Source organism: Cuculus canorus, chromosome 1 (assembly GCF_017976375.1).
Source record: "Cuculus canorus isolate bCucCan1 chromosome 1, bCucCan1.pri, whole genome shotgun sequence".
Lineage (NCBI taxonomy): Eukaryota > Metazoa > Chordata > Aves > Cuculiformes > Cuculidae > Cuculus > Cuculus canorus.
In genome coordinates this window covers 70,402,676-70,416,603 of record NC_071401.1, presented here as the reverse complement: position 1 = coordinate 70,416,603, position 13,928 = coordinate 70,402,676, and the positions used below count along the sequence as shown (strand labels likewise).

The 13,928-nt window shown below is 40.2% G+C and overlaps 1 protein-coding gene across 2 annotated transcripts in view; it reads left to right on the top strand.

The window, feature by feature from the left end:
• Nucleotides 1–4,921: 4,921 nt before the first annotated feature.
• Nucleotides 4,922–13,928, top strand: part of HERC2 (HECT and RLD domain containing E3 ubiquitin protein ligase 2) — a 110,733-nt gene continuing 101,726 nt past the window's right edge. For both annotated transcript variants that reach the window (XM_054058424.1, XM_054058415.1), the window contains exons 1-2: nucleotides 4,922–5,001; nucleotides 5,859–5,976. In XM_054058424.1, coding sequence (XP_053914399.1) covers nucleotides 5,905–5,976 — 72 coding nt within the window. In that variant the 5' untranslated portion in view covers nucleotides 4,922–5,001; nucleotides 5,859–5,904. The remainder of the gene's footprint in view (nucleotides 5,002–5,858; nucleotides 5,977–13,928) is intronic.

The window sequence follows — 13,928 nt, the reverse complement described above, 5'->3', positions numbered from 1 at the left end:
TTTTAGTTGCTCCATCCTTCTTTTCTTTTTCAGTTCCTTTGTACTCCGAATTGCTTTTCCAACAACACCTCTGCAACTGATCTGTGTCAGCTGTATAATATACTGAGATTCACACAAGACTGTTTTCGCAAAGGAAAATTATCACAGGAGAAAGACTTGTTGAAATTTTGGGTGTAAGGAATATTTGTCATTTAAAAGCATGGTTAAAAAACAGCAAGGAGGGGTTAACCTAGTTGTGTTTAATGGAGGAACAATAGTGTTTCCAAACTCGAACAGGTATGTATCACTGCCCAGTAATGGTAAGAGTGAAATAATCTTTGAGTGTGGGTGAATATGAAGGATACGGGTTGGAGCAGACATCTATTAAAGAAAAAGATGAGAAGCAGCAGGGCTGTTGCCACTGAAAGTGAGAAAGGAGCAGAGAGCCAGGCACAGAGACAGGTCTTGTTTCACTGTTCTGACAAGGCAGGAGGAAAGAGGGTTAGGATATGTGACTGCAAGAGGCTTGGGGTTTTGACCATGGAAGCTGCTTCGTTTGGTTGATCTCCTTATAGAAATAATATTTATTCAGTAATAAAAATGGCTAGAAGAAGGTGACATTATGACTACTTAGAAATACTACAGAATGTGGGATGGACGAGGATCCTCTTATGACTTTACTGTCCTGTTTCCCTCTGTAGAAAGCAGTGGAGTGACATAATAATATGTGTCAACCAATTTGAAACAATGGCATTCTTTGCAAATAACATAATAAAGAAATAACGGACCTCATCATGGGCTTTTAATTGTATAAAACTGAAATTGTGGTCAACAGTTCTGTCCAGAGAGTATTAAAATAATAAAGATTAATTGTAGAGGTTTCTCACTTTTTTTTGGGAAAGCCTTCATCACTGAGAAGTAAGCCAGGAAACCCTTTGAGGCTTGTTTTAAGCCCAGAGTGGGCTGGATTTTGCATTTTGTGGTAATAATACACAAAGACTTCCAAACTCAGTGGGAGAGCTCAACACAAATGGCTCTTGAAAAAAATTGCAAACAAAAAAGGCATTGTCTTGCAGTAACAGTTAGGCACTGCTCTTACAGAGATGGTTTTGTGTCCCATTCACATGCATAACAATTATTGATATTCAGTAATGAGAGGAAAAAAATGCTCCATATTCCACCACTGTGATAACTAGAATAGATTCCCTGGAGCTCACGCATTTAAAATACTTATTAATTAGTAAAGATTTGGTGCTCATACCTAGCAGGCCTGCAGGTAGGAATCAATAGTATTTTTATGTAAACACATACTAGCCTATTTTTGGTCCTTTTTGATTTAAAAAAAAATTGTTCTCACCATTTGCTTGTTGGCTTTTGCGGTTTTGGATTTCCTTACTTGAGCATGCAGTTGCCTCAATTTTTGAGACTGAGTTTGTCAATACCTATGATCCATTGTCACAAGTGAAATGAAAATAAATACAGTGCTGTGCAGTTTGTCCAAAGATACTTCTCTTCCTTCTGCCTGTTCTACTTTAGATTACTGTGATAGAGTTTTGTTTTATTCAATTACTGTCTGTTTTCCCCCATCTCCTTAGGCATTCTTGACAGTGCTGCAAACTGGCACTGTATGGAGGTGACAGGAGGGCACCATTCGTGCTACCAACTCTATGTTTCTCAGCCATTCATGCTTTACACATATCCCATGGGCACCACCATCCTTCTTTTCCTCTATGTCCTGCTCCTCTACAGGGCCTCTTCTCTTGTAAAAGCTGGTATGGCTTATCTACCACACATGCAAAAAAAGAGAAGTCTCTTGCCCATAGTCAGACATTTTTAGATCATTCTGTACCTAAGAAGTGGACCAGAAAATGTGATCTATTGGTTTTAGTTTGCCTTTTGTTCTGATGTATTTTTTTTTCTTTAATCTAGAACAAAAGTGATTTGCCCATATGCCTAGAAGTGGATACACGTAAAAGATTGGCTGTATCTGTCCGTGGAAACTAGATTTTCCATGTCCAGCCATTTCTCTGGAGGAAGCAAGAAAGATGTGAGAGGGTTTTGGCAGACTAGGTTACCTCTATCTCACTAGCAGCTTGCCCTGCAATTCCCGAGGATGTTGGTTTCTCTCAGGCAAAGACATCAGATTCACTTCTTGGGTTTTTGTAAGGTAGGTTACTTTAGAGAGCTGCGGCACAAAGGATGATAGCTAAAGACTGATTTGCAAGATCATATAACCCTGCTTTAAGATGAAAATATGTATCTGAAGAGCAGAATACAAGGCCTGGAGAGGTAACACTTCAACTGTTTGGCTTGAACTTGCCTAACAAAATCTGTTAGACCCGTACATCACCTTTATTACCTTTGTCAGTCTGAAGTGAAACAACATGCCTTTGTTAGTCAAATAACACCAAAATAACAGTTACTGGCGGAGTTAATACTCAAATGCTCTCTATAGAGGCAAAGTTCAGGTTGCAGAGTCTTTGAATTTTTTGATTATTTGTAAAAATAAAATTATTTTTAATAATGTTAGCAAAGTACTTATTCATGTTTCACTACATACTTTTCTCTCTGGAATCTGTGATGGGTACATATTTTTATAAATGAGAATGGTTTTTGAGATTGCACCGTGCTATCATAGTGCATTTCAAATGCAAAAAAAAAAATTATTCATCAGAAATGAAATCTAAATCTGGAAGTACAAGATAATCCACAAATTCTTCAGAAGCATCTCTAGCTTTGAATTTCCATGGTTACTGCACCCAAAGATGTTTTGATTTTTGTTGCAGTGTGTGTGTACCTGCTAATTGGGCCAGTGATTCAAGTCTAACAAATCAGCTAGTTATGCGCTCTTCAAATTATTCACATCAAGTGTGCCAGCAAATGGCTATTGCCATTTGTTATTTAATAAAGTAAGAAAACACTCTACAATAAATGCAGATTTTCTGAAGACATTATTCTTGGAGAGCTAAACAAAAAATAGCAGTGAACATTGCACAGGCAAATTATCTCATTAGATTTGACTTCCAAATCATTTAATCACTTGCTTAAGCAAGCAGTAGTCACAACCAGTGGGCGCTGTGGTTTCAACTAAGTTTTACTAATTCCTTCTGATTTGGGCTCCATATATTGCAAAACAGTTTCTATTCCTATTTGGAGTTCAACAACATGACTATTTGAGTGGATTAATGGAAGCACAGAATAGTTGGAGTTGGGAGGGACCTTCAAAGATTAGCAAGTCCAACCCCTCTGTTACAGGCAGGGTCACCTTCCATTTGACCAGGTTGTTCAGACCCCCATTCAAGCTGACCTTGAGCACTACCAGGGATGTAGCATCCACCTCTTCTCTGGGCAACCTGTTCCAGTGTTATTTTCTTTTATTTCCAGTCTACTAGTTAAGAAGAGACTAAATTATTTCCTATCCGGGTGTGCTAGCTTTTACTTAACCATGAACTTGTCAGATTAGACATAACATAATATGCATAGCAAAACTTCCAGTCCCACGTTAAACTTAAAACTTTTGACATGCAGGAATTTGAGCAGATTTTTCTAGAGAAACTAGTTTTGGGTTTGAAGGCTTGTATTTAAAGTTTCAGGGAGTAACGAGAAAATTTGGCATTTCTATATAAAAATTTTCAGGCACTTAAGGAATTCTGTAATTATTTTACTTAAACTGACTACTGCATCTTGATCCAAGAGATGCCTGTGTTAAGCAGCTGGCTAAGTGGTTAGGTCCTGGTTGCACTTGTTAACCTGGGAGAATAAAATTCACTGTGTTTTATTACAGTGTTTCTTAAACAGTAACTACATGTTGTGTACTTTTGCCTAAATGCCAGCAAAAGGTCTCAGTTCTGTTAGAATTTCATTGACATTCAGCCTGCAGCTTCACGTTGGCCAAAGCCAATTGTTCCCGTCTGCCAAGCCTTGCTCCTACTTTCCTAATTCCTTTGCTGCCGGGCAACTGTTGTCTAAGTATTGTGAGAAACATTAGTTCTGGTTAATTTGAATTTTGTACGACTGATATATTTCATGCTCCCCAAAAAACTCCTGCTGAAGCATGATTATTTGCCTCAGTGCAGTTTCATTCACCTGCTACACCTGCCCCCAGGCCTCCTCCTTGCCTGCCATTCCCAAGCCCTCTATTTCTTCTTCAGCATTCTTCTTCCCTTGGCACAATTTTCCTGTTTCCAGCTTCGATTCTTTCAGGATCTTTCTGCCATTTTCTTTGTCTCTCAGCTACTCACTGTTGACCTTTCTCCTCTGAAACACTTAAAAGCTTCTATTTTTTTTCAGAAAGGAACTTAACAGTGTAGTTTGCCGATGGTCCATAAAGTGACTTTTAAAAAAAGCCTCAAAACCTCTTTTTAAAAAAAAAAATAAAAAAAAAAATCCCTGTATCCTGCCTAGAAGGAGACCGTGCTTTTTGTTACCACAACAATTGATCAGCCTGGAGAAGAGAAAGCTCTGGGGAAGACCTTACAGCAGCCTTAAAGAAGGAAAGCTGGGGAGGGGCTCTTTAGCAGGGAGTGCAGGGATATGACGAGGGGGAACGGTTTTAAGTCGAAATAGGGGAGATTTAGATTAGATATAAGGAACAAGTTGTTCACTCTGAGGGTGGTGAGGCACTGGAGTGGGTTGCCCCGGGAAGTTGGATGGGGTTTTGAGCAGCCTGATCCAGCGGGAGATGCCCCCGCCCGTGGCAGGGGGGCTGGAACTCACCATCTTTAAGCGCCCACCAACCCAAAGCAATACCATGCTCACAAGCCCCGCCCCCAGGCCTGGCCCCACCCCCTCACAGCGACCGGAAGTCCCGCCCCTCGGTCCCTCCTGATTGGCCCCGAGCTTTGCTGGCGCACTGTGGGGGGAGGCTGAGCCGCGAATTGGCCGGGGGAGGGATCGGCGAGCGGCTTTGCCGGCGTAGGGAGGGGTGGGGGAGGGAGGAGGGGCGAGGGTTACGCGGGGCCGGGTGGTGGTAGGAGCGAGGCGAAGCGAGGGGCGAGCAGCACCCGGAGCCGCCGCCGGCCGGTGAGTACGCGCACGGATCCCGGCGCGTCCATCTGGCTCGGAGCGGGAGGGAGTGTGAGGTAGCGCCATCCATCTGACTTAGGGGGGGAGATGAGGAGGCAGAGGGGGAAAGAAGTAGCGGGCCCTCCTCCCTCAGCCCCGCCCGGTGGAGCTGGCCGCGGTGGGAGGGGGGCGGAGCCTTTCTCCCCGTCCTCCCAGCGTTGTGCGCAGCAGCGACCCCGGCCCGGGCGTGGCCCCGCCCCCGCGTTGGGCCAGGTGCGGAGGCGCCGGTGCGGGGGACGGGGGAGAATGCTGGGAGGGGGGTGTTGGAAGAGAGCAGGGATGCTGGTTGAGGATGCTGCTGGGCGAGGGGGAATGCTGCTGGGCGAGGGTAGAGGAGGCTGCTGGGAGAGAGGGGGAGATGCTGCTGGGAGAGAGGGGGAGGCTGCTGGAAGAGGAGGAGATGCTGCTGGGAGGGAGAGAGGCTGCTGGGGGGGTACGACACGCTGGTGGGAGAGAAGGGAGAGGGGGGGAGCCCCCAGGCCTCGGCTGGCGGGGTGACTGCGATAATCGCTTTATGTTGTCCTGCGGCTTGCGTAATCTGCGATCAATTATTTATTTCATGCACCACTTGAGGGGCAGCTTAGGCCGCGGGTGGATGCTACAGGGAGGGGAAGTGGGGTGGGTTTTTTGCGTTTTTAGATAGTGTACTTGCTGTGTTCCCTTCCTTTCCTGTGATTTCGGGAAATGTGAATGAGGAAGGTCCTTATTTGCGATAAATGATTAGAAATTAAGCTGTTCCTCTGTCTGGGCAAAAATAACCTTGTGTGGTGTTTTATCTCGTGTGCTCGATGGTTGTCTTTGACATTTTGTGGCAGGTTGGGGCTGCTCAGCCAACCTGGAGAGAAGACTGGAGAAGGAAACATGTCTTCTGAATCGTTTTGTCTGGCTGCTCAAGCTAGGTTTGACTCCAAATGGTTGAAGACAGACTTACAGGTAAGAAGTTGGGCAGTTGGATTGGCTTGTGACCTTTCAGGTGTAGTTCGAGGATACTTTTAGTCTAAATAGCTGACATACAGAAGACGGCAGCATTGCTCTTGAGATAGATGTATAATTTTTTTTTAACGGATGCTGATTTAAAACTGATCTTGAAGACACACTAACTTACTTTAAGCTGCAGATATATCTGTGCTGTCAGTGCAGTCCCTTCTGCTTAGAAAGAAACTGGGCTGCATAGGTATGTTATCTTTGCAGTGTCAAAGCACATGTCTGAGTATGTAGCTTTACTGCTAGAACTCCAAGTTCCTAATTTAGGCTGTTGCTAAACTTCTTCCCTGCATATAAGCAAGCAGCATTTGTGTGCAAGGGAACTGAAGCAAAAGTCAGTGGAGATCTACTTTATATTTTGGAGAATTCAGATTAGCTTTTCTGTAGCTGTTTGTAAAACAGGTGTGGGCTTCCTTTGTATTTTGTCCTTTTTGAAGCGAGTTAATTTTCTGTCAGATATGTGGTTGAAATGGAACTGGTCTTTGTTGAAATGTGGTGATGTTTGTTCAGGGTTTTCTTTTGTCTTAGAAGATGACCTGTTCATTTATCGAAGTTGTGTCATACAGGGATGAAGATACTGTTATGTTTTCCCAATACAGGTTTGAAAATTAGGTGGAAATTATGGAGTAGAGTGGTTTGGGTCATACGTTTGTTTGAGATGGCATAGGTAACTAGAGTAAGTCATCGTCTTGTCTGTCTTCTTCCTTCTCCCAGGTATTGCATATAGATACTTTGCTTTGAATAATCTTTTCCACTTCCGGATCAAAACTCTGAAATTCTTGTTGGCATAGGCCAACCAGTGTTATTCCTTTGTTACAGATTATTATTAAGAAGTAAAAAATTGCATCCTGAATTCCCTAAAATACATGCTGATAGTTTGAATGGTTCGGCTCAACTGTTCTTGTGGGTAGACAAGAACTTTTTCCCATGCAGTTATGATTCCAAAGCAGCCTTTCTCCAATATTTTACATCAAATAAGCTAAGTCAGAATCAGAAGTGACAGCAATAGCCTTAGAGGTTACATTATTTAGTAGGTCTTGTATGTAAATGATATAAAATGACAGGCCTTGCTCTTGATTTGACTAGATTAGTTCTGTTTTCCTCTTTTGTTCTTACCAAAGCAAAAGTTTTGATCCAAAGTTAGATATTTTGGATAATATGGTAAATAAACATAGTGGGGAACAGTATGAAGATAAGCATATTAAGAGATACAGAAATATTTTTGTCTTGCCTGGAGACTGGCTTCTAGATTACACATATGTTGCTTCAACGATTGTAGAATAGAGGAAAAATTTAACTGAAAGGGTGTCAATCTTTCTTTGTAACAGCTGCTGACTATACATTGCCTGATTTTCTTCTGTATTATATGGGGTGAAAAATGTGACTGTTCATGTGACTTGTCAGATTTTTCCTCTAATTTGTAGGGCCTGTTTTTCTGCATTTCCCTTTTTTCTCTTTGTTATCTTTTGACAAGAGGGTTTCAGTTGCCATCCAAACTTTAAGGGTTATTTTCAGCTGATTGTGCACAAGTGCAATGAAATATTGGTCTTTTATAAGACTGTTACCTAGCTAATATATTTTAATGCTTCCTGTTAATAACAAAAATCTTAATTTGTAACAAATTTCTGTGAATAAGCTCTCTTATAAATAAGAGTTCTTTATGAGTAATAACAAATTAGACTAATTGCCAGGGTACTGCTTTGTTTTCTTCTAATTATGCTGTAGTCAAAATAATGAGATTAATGAAAGAAGAGAACAGTAATCATTTGTGATCTGCTGGATGAAAACATCGCTTCTGTGGAATCTGAAGAGTAGCCAGGCCTCCTGGGCATAATATACTTTTCTTATTAGGTTAACTGTTCTTGGAGTTACACAGGTCCTCATAACAGATCTCTATCAGGATGTATATGTTCAGTATTTTTAAAAAATGTGTATGTAAATCTTGAATTGCTGTTTTTTAATGTATTAAATGGTAGATGTCTTCTGTCTAGTAAAGGGGTTTTGGGCTCTGGGAAATTTTTCTATTGCATGATTGACTCTTTTATCTACAGGTTGACTAGCGTGACCTTGCTGCATGTGAAATTTCTTTGTAGGTATAAATCCTGTCACTTTTAAGTTCTATGTGTATGGAACATGCTGATTTCCTAATGTGTATGTTTTTAGTGGCTAACTATGGAAGGGCCTTATTGGTGCTCAAGATACTGCTAACAGGAACTGGAAAGATAAGCATAGTACCTAGGAGATGTTTGAAGAAAGGCTTGCTAGTTTATGTGAATTAATCAAGCTGATTGCAAGTTGTTTTTTGGAATGAGATCCTGAAACTCTTCACCTTGCAGCTAGATTTTTAACTTTTCACTGTACAGCAGTCCAAGAGTGGGCAAGTGAAAGTCCTTGGAGAAATGGAATTATACCAGGAAATCGTTACATTACGAGACATACAGGGATTGCGTAGTCTTTAAAACTAACTTTTTTCGGTTTTAAATGAAGTTCTTTGCTGCTCCAAAATTTGGGGAATATAGCCAGAAGTGGAAGTGAAATGTTTCATTTGGAGGGCTGGTAGTCTTTAAAGTCTGACTTGCCTTTATTTGGTCACTGTCACCAGAGAATTTACTCTTTAGACTTATTGGCTGTGGCAGTTACTGTGGATTAAGCCCAGTGAACTCTCTCTTGAAAATCATCAGATTCTTTTTTGCTTTAGATCAAGACAATGTTCATTAATAGTGTAATAACACAATATTATAATACTATGTGCATTAATAAGTCTACAAAGTAGTGGTATTAATGTAATAAGAAAAGAAGGACACGTGGATTGTTGCATGGATCATGTTTTATCACCTGCACATGCCACTGTTCCAGCTGGCACGCAGGCCAAACTTAAATGTTCTTATTCAGTTTTGGGATGTTACTGTTAAAGAGACAAAACCAGGGTGTAGCATATTACTACTGTTTGTAAGAGCCTATCAAAGATACAAATACTTTTGTAATAGCAGTGAGCATCTAGCCTGCAGGATTAGCTGAAGTAGTATGAGGTGGTAATGAAACTATATCTTGACAGTATATTTTTTTGCTTATATTAATGTATCTGAAACTAATCAATATTATTATAAGGGGTGAAAATGCTCTACAAAGACCCAAGTGCACCCTCTAACTGTTCCATATCTTTTTGTTAACTTTGTGATTAATTCACCTATTATTGCATGTTTTACATCTGCTGCTATAATTTTGAACTGATTAGAAATATTAAGATATTCTATATTGTCTGATAAAACTTAAAAGAGTTATAGCAGCTGAAAAATTAGGATAGCTCAGCTCAATATGAGGTAACCTCAGTAATACAATACGTAATATGTTCTCGTATTGCATGTATCAACCATATGCGTATAATATCACCATTAATAAAGTAATCCTATGACCTTATAGAACAGGTGGATTTCAGTACAGGACACTTTTTCGTGGGTCATATTTAACATAGTGACATACTAACCTTTCTAGCAACTTAACTTTTGTATTTATGTTTTAAGATTTCAATTAATGCAATTAAAAACACCTATGTATTTTATGTCTATTACTAGTAGGAACTGTCAGATTTATGGCAAAATCTTCATGTGATGATCTTTTAATGGCTGTTTCTAGCACACCCTTTTTAAAAGAAAGGGCAGTGTAAAAAATGTAAAGGAAGATGAAAATTGTTTACTTCAACTGGGATTTGCTGAATCAAGCTGCTTAAAAATAATTTTGATTCAATGGATGTACTGTACTACTAATATAGAACCTTATGCAAAAATCCTTTCATTAATGATGGCTGGATAATGAAAAACAAGAACTACTATCAGCTAATGGGATGCATGTGTCTGTTGGAATGGTGTTCATTAGACTGCTTATTCTGGATCCTGCAGAGAGCTGTTGTGCTTAATAGCAGGGGTTAGAGGTGAAATACTTCCATTTTCCTGTAGTCTGGGAAAAAAAAAAAACTTTAGGCAACATTCAAGTTGCAGGAGCTATCTATGAGAGAAATATGATGCATTTTCTTCAGTTTTCATGGAGTTTGTATGGTGTGCTGTTTCCATCAACAACTTTTGCCACAGAGATGAGAGTGAGCTTTCTAAAATGAAGTGGCCAGTTGTAACAGTTGCATTGGTCTGAAATCTTTCTACCTTCCCTTCAAAGTTAAACTTGGCGTTTTGATTTTCATGAAAATCCCTCTCTTTTTAGCATCTAGATCAGTGTCCTTGCTTGTAAGAAGGTAATTTAAATAAAAGATGTCTTGAAGTTAGGGAAAGTTGGTGAAAGTTGCTTTATTTATTTTGTTAATTTCTTGTTAATTTTCTTTTTGGCTTTCTGATCAAAAAAAGTTGAAGGGTTTGTGTAGAAGTTCTTACAGCAAACGGCAAATGAGAACTACATTTTTAAAGCAAATGAAATTTGCAATAATTTTTTCTTTTAATTATTTAAAAGGTGAAGTAATGCTGTCCCCCTAGAGGGAGTGGTGAGGACCAGATGTGGAGTGATAGGTTAGAGAATTTAATATTTATCTGAATCTTAAAGCTCAAACAGAACTACTGTTACGCAGATGGTTAAAGTTAGAAAATTGGTCTTCCAAGTTTGAGGGGATTGCATAGTTTTCTTTTCATATGATCGTTAACTGTTAATAAACTCTTGCAACAAATGGGAGATTGGTAGACTGTTATTATGGGGACATTTGTAGTATAACCTCAAATCTGTTTGGAGTAATGTGGGGCTGCTCAACTTTCTGCTTTTGCTCTCGGACCTCTAGAGCAATATATTTAGATCCAATGGTGTTTCACTGCGCTTTGCATAGCTGTGATAAACAGCTGTGGTTTCAGTGCATGCTTCAGCTGGGAATTAAGGAAGTTGGGATGAAATACTGAAGACAACAGCAATGAAAAAAGAAACACAAATTCAGTGGATTAAAAGTGAAAGTAACAGAAAGATTTACTGTCCTGTGATTTTTTTTTTTTCACTGTTACAGGGCTGAAGAAGTCTTTGTGTTGTTTTTTTTTTTTTTTAATAATCTATTACTAATTAAAGATGTTTTTTAACGTAGTCCTTAAAATACAGCCAATGGCTAATGCAGAAGTAACTGAATGGAAGAACAGATTCTTCCTCCTCCTTGCTGGCAATTCTGAGGTGAAGATTATTTAAGTAGCTTATATTTTAAATCCATATTTACGCTTTATGAAGTCACTTTCTTGAATTTGCATGCAGTTACATAATCAGGAATGCTACCTGAATCAGTCCTTGTCCTCTTGTGTCATTTTATTTTCTTGAGCTTGAGTTAACTTTTATGGAGGCTTCTATGGTTTCTGCAGGAAAGCTGTATGAAACCATATTGAGAACATGATCTGCTGTACCACACGAAGTAAGCTTTGTCTGACTTTTAAACAGCTGACTTCAGAACAAAATCACAGCTGCTGATTATTTTTAAAATAACTTATTAAAAGCAAAATTCTAGTAGTGCTTTGAGAATTCTCAGAAGCTTATCCAGCTATGGTTGCAAGATTCCTTATATTTCAAGAGAATTAAATGTTAATGCCAATCCCTTTTTCTCTAGAGTTGATAGAGATGGATGGAAATTTTACTGCCAATCCTGTTTGAGGATAGCAGCAGCATATACCAACAACCAAACTAGATATATCTTTGACTTAATTACATGTTGTACCAGACAGAATAAATTACAGTTTGACTGCAGAGGTAAGATTAGTGAAAGATTAGTGAGGCATGTGTGCCCAGTTTACAGTACAGTAGAAGTTCACTTTCAAGTCTTCTTAGGCCCTTGTCTTTTTTGGCTTGGGGTTAGTGGGCAGGACTGAGACTTAGGTCTATGTGGGAAGTATGAATTTGGTGAGATACCTGCCTTAAAAGTGCAGAGTTCAAGACCGTCTGTGGGTGGGAATATGTTACAAATGGTAGCAGTGGCTTGGGGTTTATGAAGGTGAGGTATGTAGGAGATGAGGATATGTGGCTGTGGTCTTATCTGAGAGCTGGTCAGGAGGTGCCATAGGAAGAACAAGGGAGATTTTGGGCATGGGGAATGGCACTTGATTTGGTGGAATGAGTAGGAGGGTTAAGAACACAGGCTAAGGTTGCTTGGCAGTGGGTAGTGGTGGTGAAGTATGGAGCTGCTGTTGTCTCGGCCTTGGGAAGGCAGTGTAGGTGGTGGGGCAAGTAGAGACTTGGGGTCCTTTTGGGGTTTTTATGGAGTCTACATCTCTGGCACTGTTCCTAGTTGCAAAAGTTCAGTGAATACTTGATTGTTCTTAATTTGCTAACTTATCGAGTTTGTTCATCCTTTTAAACATTAAAAAATTAGGTTACTAAATTGTTAGAGGGAAAGATCCTCATCTAAATTAAGCCTTCTAGTGAGAGAATGTTAGACTTAACAAAACACAGATACAAGATACCCTTGTACTTGCAACCCGGTATGTCAGAAACAATGAAGACAGCTTTCTTCTGTTGCACTGCACCATTGATTGCCTTGTGAACTTTCTTTGAAGAATCGAGTGGACGAAGAGCTATATTTTTGAAGAAGAGTCATATTTTTTTTTTGAAAATAGAAACAAAATAGAATCCAAATTTGTTCTAAACAAAGTTCTAATTCTCCTGTCTCAGCACTCGGATGTGTTGATAGACTCCTTGCTAATGACTGAATGCAGGAAGTATTGTTGGGAGCAGATGAAGGAAGTAATATGTGTGTGTGCTGGCTAAGATGGTCTTGAAACATTGGAAAGAAAAGCAAGATAGTATCATCAAAGCAGATATCTGACTTTTCTACCATACAGTTTACTTACTGTTGCCTTCAGCTGCTAGTTCCATAGATTCACAAGTGATTGAGGTTGGATAAGACCTCTGGCAGTCATCTGATTCAAATGCCTGCTCAAGCAGAACCACTTAGGTCTAACTACCCAGCACCATGTCCAAATGGCTTTTGAATATCTCCAAGGATGGAGACTCCAAACTTCCCTGGGCAGCCTGTACCAGTGCTTGATTAACCTCACAGTGCAACAATGTTTCCTTATGGTCAGAGAAAACCTGCTGTATTTCAGTTTGCGCCCATTGCTTCTGATCCTGTTACTGGCCACCACAGGAAATAGCCTAGCTCCCTCTTCCTTGCAGTATTCCTTCAGGTATGCAAAAATATACATTAATGAGATGCCTCCTGAGCTTTCTCTTCTCCAGGCTAAGCAGTTTCTCTCAGCCTTTCCTCATAGGAAAGGTGCTCCAGTTCTTTGATCATCTTTGTGGCCCTTTGTCGGACTCTCCAGGATGTCCACGTCTTTTGTACTGGAAAACTCAGAACTGGACCCAGTATTCCGGGTGTGGTCTCACCAGTGCAGAGCACAGGGGAAGAATCGCCTCCCTCGACCTTCTGGCAGCATTCCTGCTAATGCAATCCGGGGCACTCATTAACCTTCTTTGTGGCCAGGGCATGTTTGTGGCTCATGTTCAACTTGGTGTCCATGGGGACATACAGGGTCTTTTCAACAAAGCTACTTTCTGGCTGGATTGCCTCCAGCATGTATGGGTGCTTCGGGTTGCTCCTCTCCAAGGGCAGGACTTTGTGCTTCTTCTTCAACTCTATGAGATTCCAGTCAGCCCGTTTCTCCAGCCTCTTGAGGTCCCTGTGGATAGCAGCATGGCTCTCTGGCGTATCAGCCACTCCTCCTAGTTTCTGTTGGATGAGTGAAATATTTCCCATAAGGGGGTTGTGAAGTTTGTATTATGATTGTAGAATTTTGTGATCATGAAAATAAAATTGAATAATTTATCACCTAAAAACTCACTTGTCTTTCACCTTTGGCTATTGTAGTGGCAGTTTGCTGTTTAATATATCTGCTGAAGGTCACGTAGATTAACAGTGCATTGGTTGTAAATACTGTTTC